Source organism: Bubalus bubalis, chromosome 7 (assembly GCF_019923935.1).
Source record: "Bubalus bubalis isolate 160015118507 breed Murrah chromosome 7, NDDB_SH_1, whole genome shotgun sequence".
Classification (NCBI taxonomy): domain Eukaryota; kingdom Metazoa; phylum Chordata; class Mammalia; order Artiodactyla; family Bovidae; genus Bubalus; species Bubalus bubalis.
In genome coordinates this window covers 104,299,383-104,320,592 of record NC_059163.1, presented here as the reverse complement: position 1 = coordinate 104,320,592, position 21,210 = coordinate 104,299,383, and the positions used below count along the sequence as shown (strand labels likewise).

Below are 21,210 nucleotides of genomic sequence, written 5' to 3'. Positions count from 1 at the left end.
AAAAAATAAAGTCTGACACTGTTTCCACTGTTTCCCCATCTATTTCCCATGAAGTCATGGGACCAGATGCCATGATCTTCATTTTCTGAATGTTGAAGTTTAAGCCAACTTTTTCACTCTCCACTTTCACTTTCATGAAGAGGTTTTTTAGTTCCTCTTCACTTTCTACCATAAGGATGGTGTCATCTGCATATCTGAGTTTATTGACATTTCTCCCGGCAATCTTGACTCCGGCTTGTGCTTCTTCCAGCCCAGCGTTTCTCATGATGTACTCTGCATAGAAGTTAAATAAGCAGGGTGACAATATACAGCCTTGACGTACTCCTTTTCCTATTTGGAACCAGTCTGTTGTTCCATGTCCAGTTCTAACTGTTGCTTCCCCACCTGCATACAGGTTTCTCAGGAGGCAGGTCAGGTGGTCTGGTATTCCCATCTCTTTCAGAATTTTTTCACATTTATTGTGATCCACACAGTCAAAGGCTTTGGCATAGTCAATAAAGCAGAAACAGATGTTTTTCTGGAACTCTCTTGCTTTTTCCATGATCCACTCAGCCAAGACTATTTTCATGCTAGAACAAAATGAAGCAACAAAATCCAAGTTCTGTAACTCTGATCAACCAACTTTTATAAGTGCAGCTGGGATTATGTTGGCCACATGAATCCAGGTGTTGAAAGACAATGTCAATGTGAAATTAAGATAAATCTATTGTGATCAGTAACAAAAGAAGATTAAGAGAAACTATATATTTGGGGATAATTACTACTCTGTTATCACTAACTGGTAACTACTTTCTCGCCAAGTTATCAGATTGACTCGGTGGAAAAGCCTCAATGTACTACATGGATTCTTGCCAATTTTCTATTTTTATTTTGGGGCTGGTCTCATACCAAAAAGAAAAATTGTTAGTTTCCAGTGTTAAGAGAAGGACCTCTGAGAAGGAAATCAAATAACAAATAATTGATTCATGTTTCAGAATCATTTATCTTCATTGACAAACATATTAAAAACTTAAAAGCTCTATTCTGGAAAGGAAATATTTCCACTGAATAAAATTTAAAAATTTGGAATAAAATTCAAATAGGGCTTCCAAATTACATGCATCATTTATCAAAATTTAAACAAAGTCCACCTAACTTCCTTTAGAAAATATTCACTCTGTTAATGAGAACTCAGTTCAGTCAGTTCAATCACTCAGTTGTGTCTGACTCCATGACTCCACGGACTGCAGCACCCCAGGCTTCTGTGTCCATCACCAACTCCCAAAGCTTGCTCAAACTCATGTCCACTGAGTCAGTGATGCATCCAACCAACCATCTCATCCTCTACCATCCTCTTCTCCTCCTGCCTTCAATCTTTCCCAGCATATGAGAACTAAGTTTAGAATAATTATTTTATACAGAGAATAACAATCGATTTGATGTGTGTATTTAATGTGTATATAAGAGTATTCACACTACATATATGAGTAATCACACTACATATATAAAGTCATATTCCATATATAAGAGTAATCACACTACTATTACCGAAGATTATGCTTTATGCATGTCTCAGATTGTCTATTCATGAAGTATTCCAAATAAAAACATCATCAGTATGTCTCACTACATTTCAGTTACCCAAATTTAGTCAGATGAATGGCTACAATCCTACAGAACAAGCTTTTATTTGTCATCTTCTATGTTAATGCCATGTATTATAAACTTTATAAAAGACAAAGCTTTACAAAATAGGCCCTACCATACCATTCTAATCCAGCTGAAAAAACAGGGATTATAAATATACATATATCATAAGTAATATATGATATTGAATTATAAGAAACTGCTATTTTGTACCTCTAAATGAATATTGATAACTTTATATGGTTTACCCTAATATACATTTACATTTATGAGTATAATGCAAATGGAAGCAAAAATAAGTGAAGTGTGGACATGTGTATGCTATGACTTGGGGTTTTATAGAAACACCCATCTATGATATTACTTTAGAGATACTTCTTTAAGAATGAGTAGGATTTTAACAGAGGTGGAATGGATACCGTACCCATTACGGTATGGTGGAAAAGTACCGGTTACGTAAGGCGCTTCAGTTGTCTCTGACGTTTTGCAACCCCATGGGCTATAGCCCGCCAGGGTCTCTAGCTATGGGATTCTCCAGGCAAGAATACCGGAGTGTGTTGCCATTTCCCCTCCAGGGTATCTCCCTGACCTAGGGATCAAACCCACATCCCTCAGGACTCCAGCATTGGCAGGTGAGTTCTTAACCACTAGTGCCACCTGGAACCCACTCCAGTGTTCTTGCCTGGAGAGTCCCAGGGATGGAGCAGCCTAGTGGGCTGCCGTCTATGGGGTCGCACAGAGTCGGACACGACTGATGCGACTTAGCAGCAGCAGTGCCACCTGGGAAGCCCAAAGTACGGTATAAAGAAAGACTATTTCACACAACAGGTATTTATTGAGCACCTGCTGCTGCTGCTGCTGCTGCTGCTGCTAAGTCGCTTCAGTCGTGTCTGACTCTGTGCGACCCCAGAGATGGCAGCCCACCAGGCTCCCCCGTCCCTGGGATTCTCCAGGCAAGAACACTGGAGTGGGTTGCCATTGTCTTCTCTGGGTATTGAGCACCTACTAAGTACCTAACAACAAGTTAAGCATGGAACTAGAATAGCAAAAAAGATAGACATAACCCCTGAATTCATGGAGCTTACTCTTCAGCTCGTAATGTTTAGACTGAAGAGGACAGAGAATTTGGGGAAGGAAAAGTGGTAACTGTCCATTTCAAATATCCAAATTTAGGAGTAGGCCAGGAGGTGACCAGACTTATTTCCTAAAGTTCCATATAATATAAGTAGGACCATTAAGTCATGATAACAGAAATGTGACTACATTCACTTTAGTATGACTTATTGAGAAGCATGCCAGTAATTCATTGAATTTACTCTCACTGAATAAAGCTTCTATGATCCTAAGGCACAAAAATGTAGAATGTTTGGACTGATTTAATAAAATTATAAACAAATTCTACATAATTTCCCTTTGAAAATGTATGAGCTGCATTTTCTAAATCATGCCCTAGTCTGACATTAAGTTCTTTGATATTTTAAAAAAAATACTTATGTATTATTTTAGTTTGCTGTGTCAGGTCTTAGCCACATCATGCAGGAGCTTTCCTTACGGACTCTCTAGTTGTGAGGCGTAGGCTCAGCTGCAGCGTGGGCTTAGTTGCTCTGTGGCATGTGGGATCTTAGTTCCCCAACGAAGGATTGAACCCACATCCTGTGCATTGCATGGTGGATTGTTAACCACTGGACCACCAGGGAAGTCCCTTTTCATTTTAACAGAGATTTAACAGAGATATTTTAACAGAGATTCTGAGAAAAAAAGTTAAGCTACCAAATAATATGAGGTTAGAAAATGTTTTTCCACTTCAGAGCTTTACTGGGACTTCTACATGCAAATATTCTTTATATTTTCTCCAAAAGGGGAATATGATTATCGCAGTGTTTCCTAAATGATTTGACTGCAGGCTTTTTGTTTACTTTTTGTTTTCTTTTTCGCAAATGGCACTTACAAGACAGTAGTGGTTTACTGAACACAGTTTAAGAGGAAAAACCAAACTGACCTAGTAGACATGGCATGTGGTGGGGGAGAAACTACTAAAATAGGGCTATGAAGTTTGATTAGGAACAGACTGTACTAAAGCTTTTGAATACAGGAGCAAGGAGGATATGCTTTATCCATGGACAAAGGAAAGACATACATGTACAAAAATGAAATGAGATAAACACTTGGGCCTATTCTTTAGGCCTATAACTAGCTTGGGAATGGATTGCTGAGGAAAAAGGCTAACACCAAGAAGGTGTAGGAGGCTATCTAAATAATCTAAGATGTATATAATTAAAGACTCTACTAGGGGAGTAGCAGCAAGAATTAAAACCAGAAGGATGTTTTGGGGAGAATTCTGAGGAGGAATGAACTGCTTTTTAATGATCACTTTGGCTGCTGGAGTGAGGGGTGAAGTTGAGATTTCTGTTTTTGCTGATGGAATGCAAAAAAGAGGTAACTAAAATAAGCATAAAAATGGAGAAAGAATTCTCAGCTGTGCTACTCTTGCGGGACCTGAGTGAGCACAGTATGTTTTCTGAAAGCTCTATTTTGAGTAAAGGTAATTCACTTAAATTTGTGTCCATGTGTAGTTTCTCTTTATCAACTTCTTTTTTTTCCTGTTAAAAAAAGGGGCTCATCTTTTGCTCAACAACTGAAATTCTTTCTATTTTTTGCTATTTGGCCAAATGTTAAACACCTTCACAAATAAAAATAATCAAATCCTAAGCACCATCTTGAATACTAAAGAACCACAAGGGGCCACATATGAAAAACTTGACACAAACAAGAAGGGAGATGAAAAGCACGAAAGACAAATGTTTAGCTGACACTGAGAACCAGATTTTCTTTCCTGAGAAAATGGATAATTGTTTTACATAGATCTTTTTTTTTTCCTTTAACTTAGTTCTATGTACAAAGCTGCAGAAGTATTCAGGGAGACACTGAGTACAGGGCCAAGAGCAAAAATTTTGGAATTAGAGAGACCTGATGTTGACTCATTGGTAAAGACTCTGATGCTGGGAGGGGTTGGGAGCAGGAGGAGAGGGGGACGACAGAGGATGAGATGGCTGGATGGCATCACCGACTCGATGGATGTGAGTTTGAGTGAACTCTGGGAGTTGGTGATGGACAGGGAGGCCTGGCATGCTGCAACTCATGGGGTTGCAAAGAGTTGGACACGACTGAGCGACTGAACTGAACTGAACTGAGTTCATATCAGGCCGAGAGGAGCAACCCCATGTCCAAGGAGCAGCAGCTGCCCAGGCACAGGAGGGCTGACAGGAGCTACTCCATGTTCAAGGTCAGGAGGGGCAACCTCGTCCAAGGTAAGGAGCAGCGGCTGTGCTCTGCTGGAGCAGCCATGAAGAGATACCCATGTCCAAATTAAGAAAAACCCAAGTAAGACAGTAGGTGTTGCAAGAGGGCATCAGAGGGCAGACACACTGAAATCATAATCACAGAAAACTAGCCAATCTGATCACATGGACCACAGCCTTGCCTAACTCAATGAAACTAAGCCATGCTGTGTGGGGCCACCCAAGATGGACGGGTCATGGTGGAAAGGTCTGACAGAATGTGGTCCACTGGAGAAGGGAATGGCAAACCACTTTAGTATTCTTGCCTTGAGAACCCCATGAACAGTATGAAAAGGCAAAATGATAGGATACTGAAAGAGGAACTCCCCAGGTCGGTAGGTGCCCAACATGCTACAGGAGATCAGTGGAGAAATAGCTCCAGAAAGAATGAAGGGATGGAGCCAAAGCAAAAACAATACCCAGTTGTGGATACAACTGGTGATAGAAGCAAGGCCCAAGGCTGTAAAGAGCAATATTGCATAGGAACCTGGAATGTTAGGTCCATGAATCAAGGCAAATTGGAGGTGGTCAAACAGGAGATGGCAAGAGTGAACATCAACATTCCAGGAATCAGCGAACTAAAATGGGCTGGAATGGGTGACTTTAACTCAGATGACCATTATATCTACTACTGTGGGCAGGAATCCCTCAGAAGAAATGGAGTAGCCATCATGGTCAACAAAAGAGTCTGAAATGCAGTACTTGGATGTAATCTCAAAAATGAAAGAATGCTCTCTGTTCGTTTCCAAGACAAACCATTCAATATCACGGTGATCCAAGCCTATGCCCCAACCAGTAACGCTGAAGAAGTTGAAGTTGAATGGTTCTATGAACACCTATGAGACCTTTTAGAACTAACACCCCCCAAAAATGTGCTTTTCATTATAGGGGACTGGAATGCAAAAGTAGGAAGTCAAGAAACACCTGGAGTAACAGGCAAATTTGGCCTTGGAATACAGAATGAAGCAGGGCAAAGGCTAATAGAGTTTTGCAAAGAGAACATACTACTCATAGCAAACAGCCTCTTCCAACAACACAAGAGAGGACTCTACACATGGACATCACCACATAGTCAACACCAAAATCTGATTGATTATATTCTTTGCAGCCAAAGATGGAGAAGCTCTATACAGTCAGCAAAAAAAGACCGGGAACTGACTGTGACTCAGATCATGAACTCCTTATTGCCAAATTCAGACCTAAATGGAAGAAAGTAGGGAAAACCACTAGACCATTCAGGTATGACCTAAATCAAAACCCTTATGATTATACAGTGGAAGTGAAAAATAGATTTAAGGGACTAGATCTGATAGAGTGCCTGATGAACTATGGACAGAGGTTTGTGACATTGTACAGGAGACAGGGATCAAGACCATCCCCATGGACAAGAAATGCAAAAAAGCAAAATGGCTGCCTGAGGAGGCCTTACAAATAGTTGTGAAAAGAAGAGAAGCAAAAAGCAAAGGAGAAAAGGAAAGATATTCCCATTTGAATGTAGAGTTCCAAAGAATAGCAAGTATAGATAAGAAAGCCTTCCTCAGCGATCAATGCAAAGAAATAGAGGAAAACAATAGAATGGGAAACACTAGAGATCTCTTCAAGAAAATTAGAGATACCAAGGGAACATTTCATGCAAAGATGGTCTCGATAAAGGACAGAAATGGTATGGACCTAACAGAAGCAGAAGATATTAAGAAGAGGTGGCAAGAATACACAGAAGAACTGTACAAAAAAGATCTTCATGATCCAGATAATCACGATGGTGTGATCACTCACCTAGAGCCAGACATCCTGGAATGTGAAGTCAAGTGGGCCTTAGAAAGCATCACTATGAACAAAGATAGTGGAGGTGATGGAATTCCAGTTGAGCTATTTCAAATCCTGAAGGATGATGCTGTGAAAGTGCTGCACTCACTATGCCAGCAAATTTGGAAAACTCAGCAGTGGCCACAGGACTGGAAAAGGTCAGTTTTCATTCCAATCTCAAAGAAAGGCAACCCAAAGAATGCTCAAACTACCGAAGAATTGCACTCATCTCACATGCTAGTAAAGTAATGCTCAAAATTCTCCAAGCCAGGCTTCAGCAGCACGTGAACTGTGAACTTCCTGATGTTCAAGCTGGATTTAGAAAAGGTAGAGGAACCAGAGATCAAATTGCCAACATCTGCTGGGTCATTGAAAAAGCAAGAGAGTTCCAGAAAAACATCTATTTCTGCTTTATTGACTATGCCAAAAGCCTTTGACTGTGTGGATCACAATAAACTGTGAAAAAATTCTTCAAGAGATGGGAATACCAGACCACCTGACCTGCCTCTTGAGAAATCTGTATGCAGGTGGGGAAGCAACAGTTAGAACTGGACATGGAACAACAGACTGGTTCCAAATAGGAAAAGGAGTACGTCAAGGCTGTATATTGTCACCCTGCTTATTTAACTTCTATGCAGAGTACATCATGAGAAACACTGGGCTGGAAGAAGCACAAGCTGGAATCAAGATTGCCGGGAGAAATGTCAATAACCTCAGATATGCAGATGACACCACCCTTATGGTAGAAAGTGAAGAGGAACTAAAAAACCTCTTCATGAAAGTGAAAGAGGAGAGTGAAAAAGTTGGCTTAAAGCTCAACATTCAGAAAACTAAGATCATGGCATCTGGTCCCATCACTTCATGGGAAATAGACGGGAAAACAGTGAAAGCAGTGTCAGACTTTCTTTTTTGGGGGCTCCCAAATCACTGCAGATGGTGACTGCAGCCATGAAATTAAAAGACGCTTACTCCTTGGAAGGAAAGTTATGACCAACCTAGTTAGCATATTAAAAAGCAGATATATTACTTTGCCAACAAAGGTCCATCTAGTCAAGGCTATGGTTTTTCCAGTAGTCATGTATGGATGTGAGAGTTGGACTGTGAAGAAAGCTGAGTGCTGAAGAATTGATGCTTTTGAACTGTGGTGTTGGAGAAGACTCTTGAGAGTCCCTTGGACTGCAAGGAGATCCAACCAGTCCATCCTAAAGGAGACCAGTCCTGGGTGTGCATTGGAAAGACTGATGCTGAGGCTGAAACTCCAATACTTTGGCCACCTGATGCAAAGAGTTGACTCACTGGAAAAGACCCTGATGCTTGGAGGGATTGAGGGCAGGAGAAGGGGACAACAGAGGATGAGATGGCTGGATGGCATCACTGATTTGATGCACATGAGTTTGGGTGATCTCTGGGAGTTTGTGATGGACAGGGAAGCCTGGCGTGCTTCGTTAATGGGGTTGCAAAGAGTCGGACATGACTGAGCAACTGAACTGAACTGAACCTAGTTCATATCTTGACTTTCACCTCTTAGCTATACAACTGGGCAAATTTGTTTCTTTATCCTGCTGAGCCTCAGTTTTCTCACATGCATAAGGAGAACCCCAAAGTTATATCATAAGATTGCTGTGATGACTAAAGACATAATTCATGGTATTCAGTATAAAGCTTGAAATTCTTTTCATTGCTGTCATGTTGGTCCTATTGATAATATTCTGCTAATGAGAGAATAATTATAGATGAAAAGGGAAAACCTAGGGCTTACTAAATTTTCAAACCAATGGAGGTTTTCGAAACTCCCTTGCTTCTTCATAGAGGGGAAATGTTTACTTTCCAATGGTGAATCTTAGGTACCATGGAAACAAGGGTTGAAAAGGTTTCAAGTAAATAAAAACCAAGCAGACAAGCCTGAGCTTTTCATAAAAATGTAACCATAAAATTTTGAGCAGATCAAGATTCTTTGGAATCCTGAAGGAACATGGATGCTTATTATTATATTATCAAGAGCTTCTCAACATTCAAAATTTCTAAATCGCCTAATACATTCTGCTTTCCTTTTTTCTGTTTCTTTTATTACATATTTGCAAGAAATGAAATGTGATTTAAATGATGGAAAAGCAAACAGTAACAGTAATGAATGATCTTTAATCAGTGCATTTTATTATCTATGGAATAGCTTTGCTCAGTGAATATATATAACCATTTACTTAATATTTCAGAGCAATTCGGCATATTTAATATTTTAGTAATTTAAAAGAAAGAATTTCAGTTGGAGAGAAACTTTTGCTTTTTTAAAAACATTATTTTGTAGTTTTTCAATTAAAATGTACCTCTGGTGGAGATCTTACTGAATACAGTTGGCTTTTCTTAGTTACAAGGCAGTACATCTGATTTCCAATGTATTTGATTTCAGGTATCATTATCCTAAGGTAGTTGTTGCCGTTGTTGAGTCACTAAGTAGTGTCCAATTCTTTTGCAACCCCATGGACTGCAGCCCATCAGGCTTCTCTGTCCACGGGATTCTCCAGGCAAGAATAGTGAGTGGGTTTCCATTTCCTTCTCCAGGGGATCTGCCTGACCCAGAGACCAAAACCCACGTCCCCTTCCTTGGCAGGCAGGTTCTTTACCACTGAGCTACCAGAGAAGCCATCCTACGGAGGAGATACCTACAAAAAACAAATTTGTTTGCAATGACTTCTCTCTGTCCTGCCATCTGAGAATCAGTTTGATTTTTAAAATGCCTAGAAAACTTCTCTGATATCTAATACATTTCAAGACAATGTATTCTTACATTAATTCTATGTATTCTAATATTCATTAATTCAATGTATTCTAATATTAATAATCACTAAGGCACATAACAAAACAATACTCAAACTATATTAAAATGCTGGGCACCAAAGTTGCAGATGAAACTAACTTCAGAGGAAAACCCCTCAAGTTTGAACCATGCAATTCAATTTCATTCACAATGTTCTGAAAGAGCAAAGCAATGAAAAACAAAGAGCTCTAATATAAGGAGGACTACAAATGTCTCTACTCCCAGTAGTGTATAGGTTGCAGATTTATGATAACAGGCAAAGAGTGCAATAAAGCAGTTTGGGCCTTTTAAATTCAGATTTCATTATCTATCATGAAGATAACACATTCAGAGGATTGAATGAAAATGAAACAATAAAAAAAAAATCTCTTACTGGCCCAAATTCTGAGATGTCAACTGCTTGTATGTTTCTCCAGAAAATCCTAACACATAGACAAATACATGTGCATCCTCTTTTTACACAAGAAAGACATATATTGCATGCAATGTTGTATATTTTGGTTTTCACTTCAAATTTTATCTGATAGAATTTTCTACCACTTCACATGTGTACAAATCTCATTGTTTTACAAAGCAATGCAGTATTCCATCCTAGAGATGAATGCCCTTGATATACTAACCTCAACAAGGGTGCAATGGACAAATTTGGATACAAGCCTTTGTGCTCATCAGGAATTTTATTTTTAGATAGTTTCTCAATTTGTAGTTACTGAGTAAAAGGGTATATACATTTAGATGTTGACAGATATTTTCAAATTGGTCTTCTAAAAGGTTATGTCAATTTGCAACCTCATCAACAAAGTATGAAATATCCCTGTCCCACTCCGTTATCCACACTGTACACTAACAACTGTTCTGATCGTGACAACATTTTCTTAGATGTGCCTTTACCACTTACATTTCTTTTCCTCCATCTCCGTCTTTAAACTCGGCTCAATTTTATTGGTATACATATCATTTCCTTAAAAATATTTTAAGAGCTGCTATTCTGCTGCTAAGTCGCTTCAGTCGCGTCTGACTCTGTGCGACCCCATAGACGGCAGCCCACCAGGCTCCTGCGTCCATGGAATTTTCCAGGCAAGAGTACTGGAGTGGGGTGCCATTGCCGTCTCTGATTTTAAGAGCTAGTAGTATATTAATTAAATTAACCCTTTGATTAGTATATATCTCTCCCTTGGTTTTTGTGCTTTTCTTGCTTTATGTAAATTTAATAATGGTTTATTTTTTCTAAAATAACGCTTTCTTATAAGGCTTCTGGATTTTGTCTTCATTAGAAAAGCTTTGATTACCACTGAAACCAAACAACCAATAAATAAATTGCTAGCATTTTCTCCTAGTGATGATGGTGATGACTGCAATGACGGCAATGATGATGATGTTAACCCTAACATCTAGGATTTATTTTATTCTAAAGAATGAGCTAGAACTCGAGCTTTATTTATTTACTTACCTACTTATTTTTTGTTTTTATTTATAATCTTCTTATAAAAGCATATTCATTAATCTAGTAAAGAAAAGCCTAAGTATGTTTATGACTCTCATTTTAGTTTTGTGATTTTCTTTTTCCTCTTACTATTAAAATGTGTGTGTTTGAAATCTTTACAAATAAATGGGCTGAAACAAAACTCAATTCACTTGAGATTCTGAAGACATCTGGTGGAGCTATTTACTGAGTAATTAGACCAAGAGGTGTAATAGACCAATTCCCTGAAGGAAGAGACTATATAGCTGGATACCCAGTTATTTCTACAGTCATCAGCTTGCATGCAGTGAGCATACTGACTCGCAAACTGACAATTATGTGGAGCTGCCACCTAATTTTCTAAGACCATTTCTGTTATATAAGTATATGTCTCACAAGCTTTTTCTTTTTTTTAAAGATGCCTTTTCTCAGGCTTCTCATGGTCTATGTTCAATCATCTAATAGCTCTTAATTGTTACAGACACTGAACGAAGATTTCCTTCAAATGCTGGTCACTGCTTGCCCCTCATTAACCAACCTTTGGATACAAATACGAATTAATTACAATTGAATTTTGAAAACATGTATTCATTTTGTTACATAGAGATGTTTATGAAAGAAAATGAAGATACTTAAATACTTCCACTTTTATCATATTTGTCACAATTTAGTTTGGAAATATTAATCAACAAAGTCTTAATTATTGAAATGTATGTCTTAATATTATTAAAAAATCACAAATCTGGAAGGGATGTGAAAATTCAGATTGTTATTCTCCCTACTGGAGAGCAAAAACTCTTGAACCACTGTAGAAATATACATATAATTTCTAGTTTGAAATAACTCTAGGGGTTTCTACAACTCTCTTAAGTTACCTATTGTGGAATAAGAAATTTCTATCAAGAAAGTTACCTTTACAGCCAATGTAAATCTTACAGTTTATTAAGGTCTACTCCATCCTCTCTTTGGCTTTAGTATTTTGCTATTAAGAATGATATTTACAAAGCAATAAAGTCAGGATTTTTAACAATGTGAGAGGCAAATATACTCTAATCAAGATCTACCTAGATGGGGGCTACACTCACTACTTTTCTTTGTGGAACCCACAATACCACTTTTCTCAGTCACTCTGAATATAACTTCAGCAAAGAGTTAGGTAATTAGGATTCATCTTCAGATGTAAGTTAAAGATACAAATATTTTGAATCTAAAGTGTTAACAAATTGTTTAAGAATATATAAGGGGAAACTATGCATGGGAAGAAACACAAGCTGGAATCCAGATTGCCAGGAGAAATATCAATAACCTCAGATATGCAGATGACACCACCCTTATGGCAGAAAGTAAAGAGGAACTAAAAAGCCTCTTGATGAAAGTGAAATAGGAGAGTGAGAAAGTTGGCTTAAAGCTCAACATTCAGAAAACGAAGATCATGGCATCTGGTCCCATCACTTCATGGGAAATAGATGGGCAAACAGTGGAAATAGTGTCAGATTTTATTTTGGGGGGCTCCAAAATCACTGCAGATGGTGACTGCAGCCATGAAATTAAAAGATGCTTACTCCTTGGAAGGAAAGTTATGACCAATCTAGATAGCATATTCAAAAGCAGAGATATTACTTTGCCAACAAAGGTCTGTCCAGTCAAGGCTATGGTTTTTCCTGTGGTCATGTATGGATGTGAGAGTTGGACTGTGAAGAAGGCTGAGTGCTGAAGAATTGATGCTTTTGAACTGTGTTGTTGGAGAAGACTCTTGAGAGTCCCTTGGACTGCAAGGAGATCCAACCAGTCCATTCTGAAGTAGATCAGCCCTGGGATTTCTTTGGAAGGAATGATGCTAAAGCTGAAACTCCAGTATTTTGGCCACCTGATGCGAAGAGTTGACTCATTGGAAAAGACTCTGATGCTGGGAGGGATTAGGGGCAGGAGGAGAAGGGGACGACAGAGGATGAGATGGCTGGATGGCATCACTGACTCGATGGACGTGAGTCTGAGTGAACTCCGGGAGTTGGTGATGGACAGAAAGGCCTGGCGTGCTGCAATTCATGGGGTTGCAAAGAGTTGGACACGACTGAGCGACTGAACTGAACTGAACTGATGCATGGGAATTAATACTTGACAATCATGTAAACAAGTACTGCTGCTGCTGCTGCTAAGGAGCTTCAGTCATGTCCAACTCTGTGTGACCCTATGGGCAGCAGTCCACCAGGCTCCTCTGTCCACGGGATTCTCCAGGCAAGAATACTGGAGTGGGTTGGTAAACAAGTACAATTTATCCTTAATTGAAAACGTTCCTCAATTCCAGGATATTTAGGCCTGACAAACAGACTTGAAAACACAAGTGAAATTCAAAGGCATCTTTCACTAAGGTATTTATTTATCATGATTCAGTCTATTCATGCTCATTATTTATCTTCTTAAATATAAAGTAAAAGTGAAAGTCACTCAGTTGTGTCTGACTCTTTGTGACCCCATGAACTGTAGGCCACAGGTTCCTCTGTCTATGGAATTCTCCAGGCCAGAATACTGAAGTGGGTAGCCATTCCAGTCTCCAGGATATCTTCCCAAACCAGAGATCCGAACCAAGGGCTCCCGCATTGCAGGCAGATTCTTTACCATCTGGACCATCAAGGAAGCCCTCTTAAGTATAAACCACACCTTAATTCTATGGGGTTCAACAGGAATCAAGTCAAGATTTATTCATCACATTTTACTTTGCAATACAGGGAATGATATCACCAAATCTTAACCAAATGGCCTTAGACTTTTTTACCAAAGGATAATCACTGTACTTTCAATTTCAATAACTGAAGGAACAATATGACAACACATCAAAGTAGTAAGTGAATCCTAAACAGCAGTGCAAATGCAAAGGAAAACTCACCAGAAGTTTCATCTACTCTCTCATCTACTATGTGGTCCTTCTGATGAACCCATTCACTATTGCACTTGAAGTAGATCTGGGTGGCAGGGCTGGCTTTACAATACAGGTTCACAGGCTTATTCTTCACAATATAAGCTTCTTCAGGCTCAATAAGGAAATGTGGCAGAGGTTCAGGTGGGTCAGATGGAAAGGTTTCTGGGAGTTCATGAAAAAAGTCATCATCTGGGGAAACAAGAAAATGAAAAATGTTTAGAACTTTGTAGCCATTTGCCTTTCACTTGCTATTTGTTCAAAATAAAACTGTGGGCAATCATTAGTCATATCCATTTCACCTGACGTCTTTAATCAAGGTATACAGAAGGCTTGCATGTACTCCAAGAGGCATCACACCTAAACAATAAGATGTTTAGGAATCATTTTCTAGGAACTTGCAATCAGCTGTGTCTAGCTTGAGTTGAACGGTATAGGAACATCAACCCTTCAACTGGGCATGTGCGAGTGTCCACTGGATGACATTTTGACATCTAAGGGCTGAAAACTCCACCCTCAGATCCTGCTAAGCGCCTTCATTTTTGAATAAACAAAGGCCTGAGCTGACTTACACCTGTGTGGAACAATTAACTGCACCTTTTTCCAGTCCGCTTTCCCTGAGCTCCCCACACTCCCCATGCCTTAGACAATCCTGCTTCTTTATTCTTTACTTCATAGATACCTCTAGATGGCGCTAGTGGGTGGCAAAGAATCCACCTGCCAATGCAGGAGATGCTGGAGACAAAGGTTTGATCCTTGGGTCAGAAAGATCCCCTGGAGAAGGACATGACAACTCGCTCCAGTATTCTTGCCTGGGAAATCCCAAGGACAGAAGAGCCTGGTGGGCTACAGTCCATAGGGTCGCAAAGAGTTGGACACAACTGAAGCAACTTAGCATGCACACATAAATACTCTGAACCCTTGCCTTTGGAGATGTGGTTCTGAGACTTGCTCCTTGATATCCTTACTTAGCTGCCCTTTTTCCTGAAAACCTAGGCAGCTCTACGTTTTGGCTTGCTGTATATTGGGCAAAACAAACCTGGCTTGATAACAATAATGATTCATAAATCATCTAATTAAGTAATTTGAGTGCCTGCTATTAAACAGGCAATATGTTAGGTCTAGTGACTAGTTGTTTAAGGATTTAGATGATTTTTCTTATTTTTACATATGACAAAATACAATATCTAGGGTGATAATTATCTTGCCCTGAGAACACAAGTAATAAATTGCAGAACTGGGATCAAAACCGAGGTTTGTTTCCCTCACAAACTGTGATCTTCCCAACATAGCACTACCCCTCCCACTACACAGTGTTACCATTGAGAGCTGACAAAACCAAGAGCAACTTCATAAGTAAAACTTATTTGAAAAGTATAAAGTGTGTGTGTGTGTGTGTATTCAGTCACTAAGTTGTACACCACGGCTTATGACCCCATAGACTGTAGCCAAGCTCCTCTGTCCATGGGATTATCCAGGCAAGAATACTGGAGTGGGTTGACATTTCCTCCTTCAGGGGATCCTCCCGATCCAGGGATCAAACCCATGTCTCCTGTGATGGCAGATAGATTCTTTTCCACTTGAGCCACCTGGCTGTTAGGTAAGCCTTGAATCCTATGCAAGGAGCTTAAAAGAAATACTAGAAATATGAGTTAAAGATCTTTAAGTTCAGATTCAAGTCTGTCATTATTTTCAAAAGATGCCACTTCATGATATATTCATTCACTTAACCAAAAATATGTATTGAATTATTAATTTATAATTATTATTTATAAATTATTATTGACTCAATTATTCTCAACACTGGAAATATACATGATAACATCAAGTCAACCAATAGTGTTAATATTAATAGTTCTGCAGTAAAACCTAGAGTTTAGAAATGCTGTTTAGTCTTATTTGGATACTGTATCTCAAATACCATAAGTTATATGATTAGTCACACTTATTCTCACTAGAATATTAATAATATTAGAGTAGTAACATGAAGAACAAAAGCCTCATTTTTTTATACACTGAAATTTATCAAACATATTGCTCCTACCTTGCTGTTCCAATATCACTGAATAAACAAAACCCCAAGACCGTTACAGATACTTACACAATTTGAGGTGTATTTTCCTTTAACTTGGTTTCTGCATGATTCCAAATAAAAAACAGAAACTAATAAAAGTGCCTTTAGAAACCCTATTATTATACTTCACAAAAGACAAAGGAATCTAATACACTACATTTCAGTTAGCCCTGATAATTTTCTTCTTATGAAGGATAGTGGAGAACAAAACTATTATTAACTTCCTACATTGACTAAGCACCCTAGGCTAATATGTAAGTTAAAACTCTGAGGCCAAAATTAAAAGTTTTTACAAGTTCTTTAAAAGTATGTATTGCCGTTGTTCAGTCACTAGGTCATGTCCCACTCTTTACGACCCCATGAACTGCAGCATGCCAGGCTTCCCTGTCCTTCACTATCTTCCTGCTACTGCTACTGCTAAGTCACTTCAGTTATGTCCAACTCTGTGCGACCCCATAGACGGCAGCCCACCAGGTTCCCCTGTCCCTGGGATTCTCCAGGCAAGAACAATGGAGTGGGTTGCCATTTCCTCCTCCAATGCATGAAAGTGAAAAGTGAAAGTGAAGTCGCCCAGTCGTGTCCGACTCTTAGCGACCCCATGGACTGCAGCCCACCAGGCTCCTCCGTTCATGGGATTTTCCAGGCAAGAGTACTGGAGTGGGGTGCCATTGCCTTCTCCACACTATCTTCCTAGGTTTGCGCAAAAAAAAAAAAAAAAAGCACATATATTCAGCAGCAAATATTGATTATGGTGTTGGTAGTTAAACACTGATTGCTAAGACATTATCTTGGAAGTCATTTCATGGCTTATTCAGTCATTTCCCTGTTTGGGGAGACAGCCATTGGTAAAGGGGACATTTGTCCACTAAGAAACTTGGCCTGGGACTTTTCCATCTGGGTCATGTGATCACAGTCAATTAGTAATGACATCTAGTCTCTACTAATTTGTTCTGCAGTCAAAACTGGCTTTACCTGCATCACAGACAAAACTAGATTTCAAAACCACTCCACGATTATAAACGACTGACCCTGCAATGGAAACGACGTTTTCCGTCTCTAACTTGTTTTCTCACTTTACTTCCTTAATATACTTTCTTCTGACAGGGCATCATTTCTGGTTTTTCAATTGTTGGACATCAAGGACCCACTGTCAGCTTACTACAGAATAACCTCATTTCCATCAACTTCAGCTTCTGTAGTCAATGTGCAAGAACACTCAAGAGTGCCTAAATAAACAGTTCAGAAAGGCAAAGGAACAGGGAACTGAGGTACTGACAGATCCATCAGCGTGAAGCTGATGTCTTGAAGGCCTTATTCCATTTTTTGTTGTTTTTCTCTTCTGAAGCACTTACTGATACATGTAATGATGGACCATGCCAATAATCAATAAAGTGTCACAAAATATAAGACTCAAATTCTGTAAAATGTTACTGTTGTTTTCAATTATTACTCACAAAGGCAGAGGGTAATTCAAATTTTTAACTATTTGTGTATATTTATACATACAACATGGGTATGTATTCCATAACAATATATTTACTTAAGTAAGCAAAATGTAAAAAAGCCTTTTTTTCAGTCATTGTTCTAGAAGATGAGACTTGCTCCTTTAGAAGGAATGATGATTGTAAGATACCAGGTGATTATATACCACCTTACCTTATTCAGTAATGTAGCAAACGTAGTTACATGTTTACATCCTACAGAAAGCTAAGCTAAGCTAAGCTAAGTCACTTCAGTCGTCTCCGACTCTGCGACCCCATAGATGGCAGCCCACCAGGCTCCCCCTTCCCTAGGATTCTCCAGGCAAAGACACTAGAGTGGGTTGCCGTTTCCTTCTCCAATGCATGGAAGTGAAAAGTGAAAGTGAAGTCGCTCAGTCGTGTCGGACCCTCAGTGACCCCATGGACTTCAGCCTTCCAGGCTCCGCCGTCCATGGGATTTTCCAGGCAAGAGTACTGGAGTGGGGTGCCATTGCCTTCTCCCACAGAAAGATAGAAAAGGACTAAGAATTGATTACCCTGCCTAGCCAATACATCTATCTCTTCATTCTTCACTTCATCTCTGACTTCAGTCAAGTTCAAATGTGGATAAAATGATATGAGCTGCTTTAGTCATTTAAAAAAAAATTCATTTGATTCTTTTGTTGCAAACCACTGGGAACCTTAATGGACTCCAAGAAAAAGTCACACATATGCTTTCAAGGCAAACAGGGCTCTGTTAAGTGTGGGGAAAAAACAGTAATGATTTGATGCATTTAGAAAATGTATGAACAAACTAATTTTGAATTTCCTAAATTTTGAATTTTAAAACATAGATGATCACTACAAGGAAAGAGAAATAATTCTATGAGTCTGAGGCTTCATAAATTATTAATTTTTCAAGGTGTCTGTTAAATAACAATATCTAACTTTTTAAGAAATTATTTCTATCATTTAAAATGTTTTCATCATAACTCCAGTGTTTCTTTAATACATCATTCTAGTCTATGTATGAACCCAATTCTTAAATTTGATCTAGAGAGATGCCTTAACCAATCACAGCATATTAGTTTATTAATATTTCTTGTGCTACAGATACAGTGTATTTAAGTCCATGCCCTAGATTAATTCACATCAGGCAATATGGTACATCACTTCTGGTACTTAATTCGGATGTAAGAATGACATTTATAAAGGTAATTTTCAAGACCCTGAGTCAGTAAGATATACATAGTGAAACAGATAATACAAAGTACAACTGTACTGATTATCAGTGGGCTTGCTGTTGAGAAACCCTTTCTTTGATCATTTACAACAGATGGCCTGGGTACCATGCCCAACTGTGGAAAATGGCCCAGAAAACAGCTCTCCCACCATTAGGTTAAGCATGCTAAGAGAAAACTTTCTTTGCTCTAGACAAAAAATGGTAAGTGTCAGCACTGATTTCCAGATATAGTGGTATTACATAAATTGCCTTTTAATAAAATTTTATCTTCTATTTTTGCTAGAGTAATTAAAAAAAAATCAAGCAAGTCAATTCTCTTCAATCAAGATTTCTAAAGAAAAATGGCTGAGTATTTAAATATCCAGTATGCTTACATCTATATGCATTTAACATGGAAAAAGTGATCATCTCCAAATACCATGTGCAATAAGGAAAAAAATATCATCTGCAAGTGTTCACCTACAAATACCTTTTCATGAACATTTAGCTCTTCACACTATAAATTTGCCTCTCACATATGGAAAAATCTACTTTCCAATTCTGGCAACCAGAGTTATCCAACTATTTCCAATTTTCAAAGCCAGAAATATATAACAAATTCTTAATACTAGTATGAAAGTTTTTTGAAGACAGGGTCTACTGTTGTTTGTGTTTTTATTTTCCATAAGTCTAGTATAGTATCAGGCACTTACAGAAGGTCAACAAAAGGCTCACACTAATGTGACTTTGAGCATTCTTAACAGATCCACAAGGTATTTTAGAGTTTCAGTTCAATTCAATTCAGTTCAGTCACTTAGTCGTGTCCGACTCTTTGCGATCCCATGAATCGCAGCACACCAGGCCTCCCTGTCCATCACCAACTCCCGGGGCTCACTCAAACCCATGTCCATCGACTCGGTGATGCCATCCAGCCATCTCTTCCCCTGTCATCCCCTTTTCCTCCTGTCCTCAGTCCCTCCCAGCTTCAGGATCTTTTCCAATGAATCAACTCTTTGCATGAGGTGGCCAAAGTACTGGAATTTTAACTTTAGCATCAGTCCTTCCAAAGAACACCCAGGACTGATCTCCTTTAGAATGGACTGGTTGGATCTCCTTGCAGTCCAAGGGACTCTCAGGAGTCTTCTCTTTACAGTGCCTCAAATTCATTTACAAATATAAGGTGTCATAAAAATAGTAAAATCTACAGACTGGATTGGCTATCAAATTTGTGTGGCCCAGTGCAGAATGACAATTTGGGGATCCCTTGTATAAAAATGTATTAAGAATTCAGAGATGCTTACAGCAGGGTATTAAACAAAGCATAGGTGCTGTGTGAGAGCACAGGTCACAGACCATGAAGGTGGCCCTGTCTATAAACATTGTTTAGTTGAGTGTTTCACATCATGTGAAGTCTGAGAATTAAAATTAGATATACTTAGTGGATATCCACTTTAGAACTTACCTGGTATTTCCCAGCTTCTTATAGTGATCAGATTTTTTCTAGAAGAAAACATGGCTTTTCAGACTGAGAAACTCAGCTGCCGATCAATTCTCTAAGCAAGTGTGTCTGCAGTGGTGGTCAAGGGGAAGTGTGTGATTGTATCTGTTGCTGGCTTTCCCTTCGATGTACTCCAGTGCCCATCCAAAGGCCTGATCCAAAACAAATAAAATTCCTGCCACACCAAGGTTAACATTCTTAGGGCACTAGAGGTACGTGAGAATAATAAACAAGGTTTGAGATTCTACCTTGAACTGGTAGACTGTTTACTGAGATCATTTCCTAGCATGCAATTCATTTTACTGCACAAATAAGCCAGCTTTTTGATAGTAGTATTAAGGTCATGCTGCAAAAGTTGAAGCTATAAAAGAACAATTTGATTTTTCTGCCAGCTAGAGCAGTGAGTGCATCCTCTTACCACTTTATTTCTTAATATAAATATCCAAAGCGCCTCCTGACGTCTTCAGGGAGATAATGGGAACTCGATTTGTGAATAGCAACTTCAGACTGTGAAGCTATTTCTGACAACGCACTATAGTTATCCTAAGTCATTATATATAAAGGCATATTCCAGATGCTGATACTGTCCACATTACACTATTTGGACAAATTGACTTAATTAAATAGCTAAATAATTTTTCTACATGTAGTTCATTCAAATGAGCAAAGAAAAATTTCCAAATTTGGTTTTATTCTATTTGTTGAGTTCAGTATTAACTTAAAGATATACTGCCTTTTTGATTCAGATTTAACATTATTTTTCATTTTACCCTCCCTAACACATGATATAATTTTCCACTTTCTACCATTATTCAACAATGATATTAACACTTTCATTTCAATATCAGGTAAATCTCAGTATTCCTTTTCTGTTATCTCATATAGCCTTTTGTATTTTCATTTATATACAAGAAGAGAAAGCTTTGCACCATTATTATTTTTATAGACTTTCATTCCACCTAATTTTTGACAGGAAAATATTATGCTATGAACAT

At 38.6% G+C, this 21,210-nt stretch overlaps 1 protein-coding gene across 2 annotated transcripts in view; it reads right to left on the bottom strand.

Moving 5' to 3' along the window:
* Positions 1-21,210, bottom strand: part of UNC5C (unc-5 netrin receptor C) — a 433,860-nt gene that overhangs the window by 175,745 nt on the left and 236,905 nt on the right. For both annotated transcript variants that reach the window (XM_025290694.3, XM_044946206.2), the window contains exon 2: positions 13,932-14,153. In XM_025290694.3, coding sequence (XP_025146479.1) covers positions 13,932-14,153 — 222 coding nt within the window. The remainder of the gene's footprint in view (positions 1-13,931; positions 14,154-21,210) is intronic.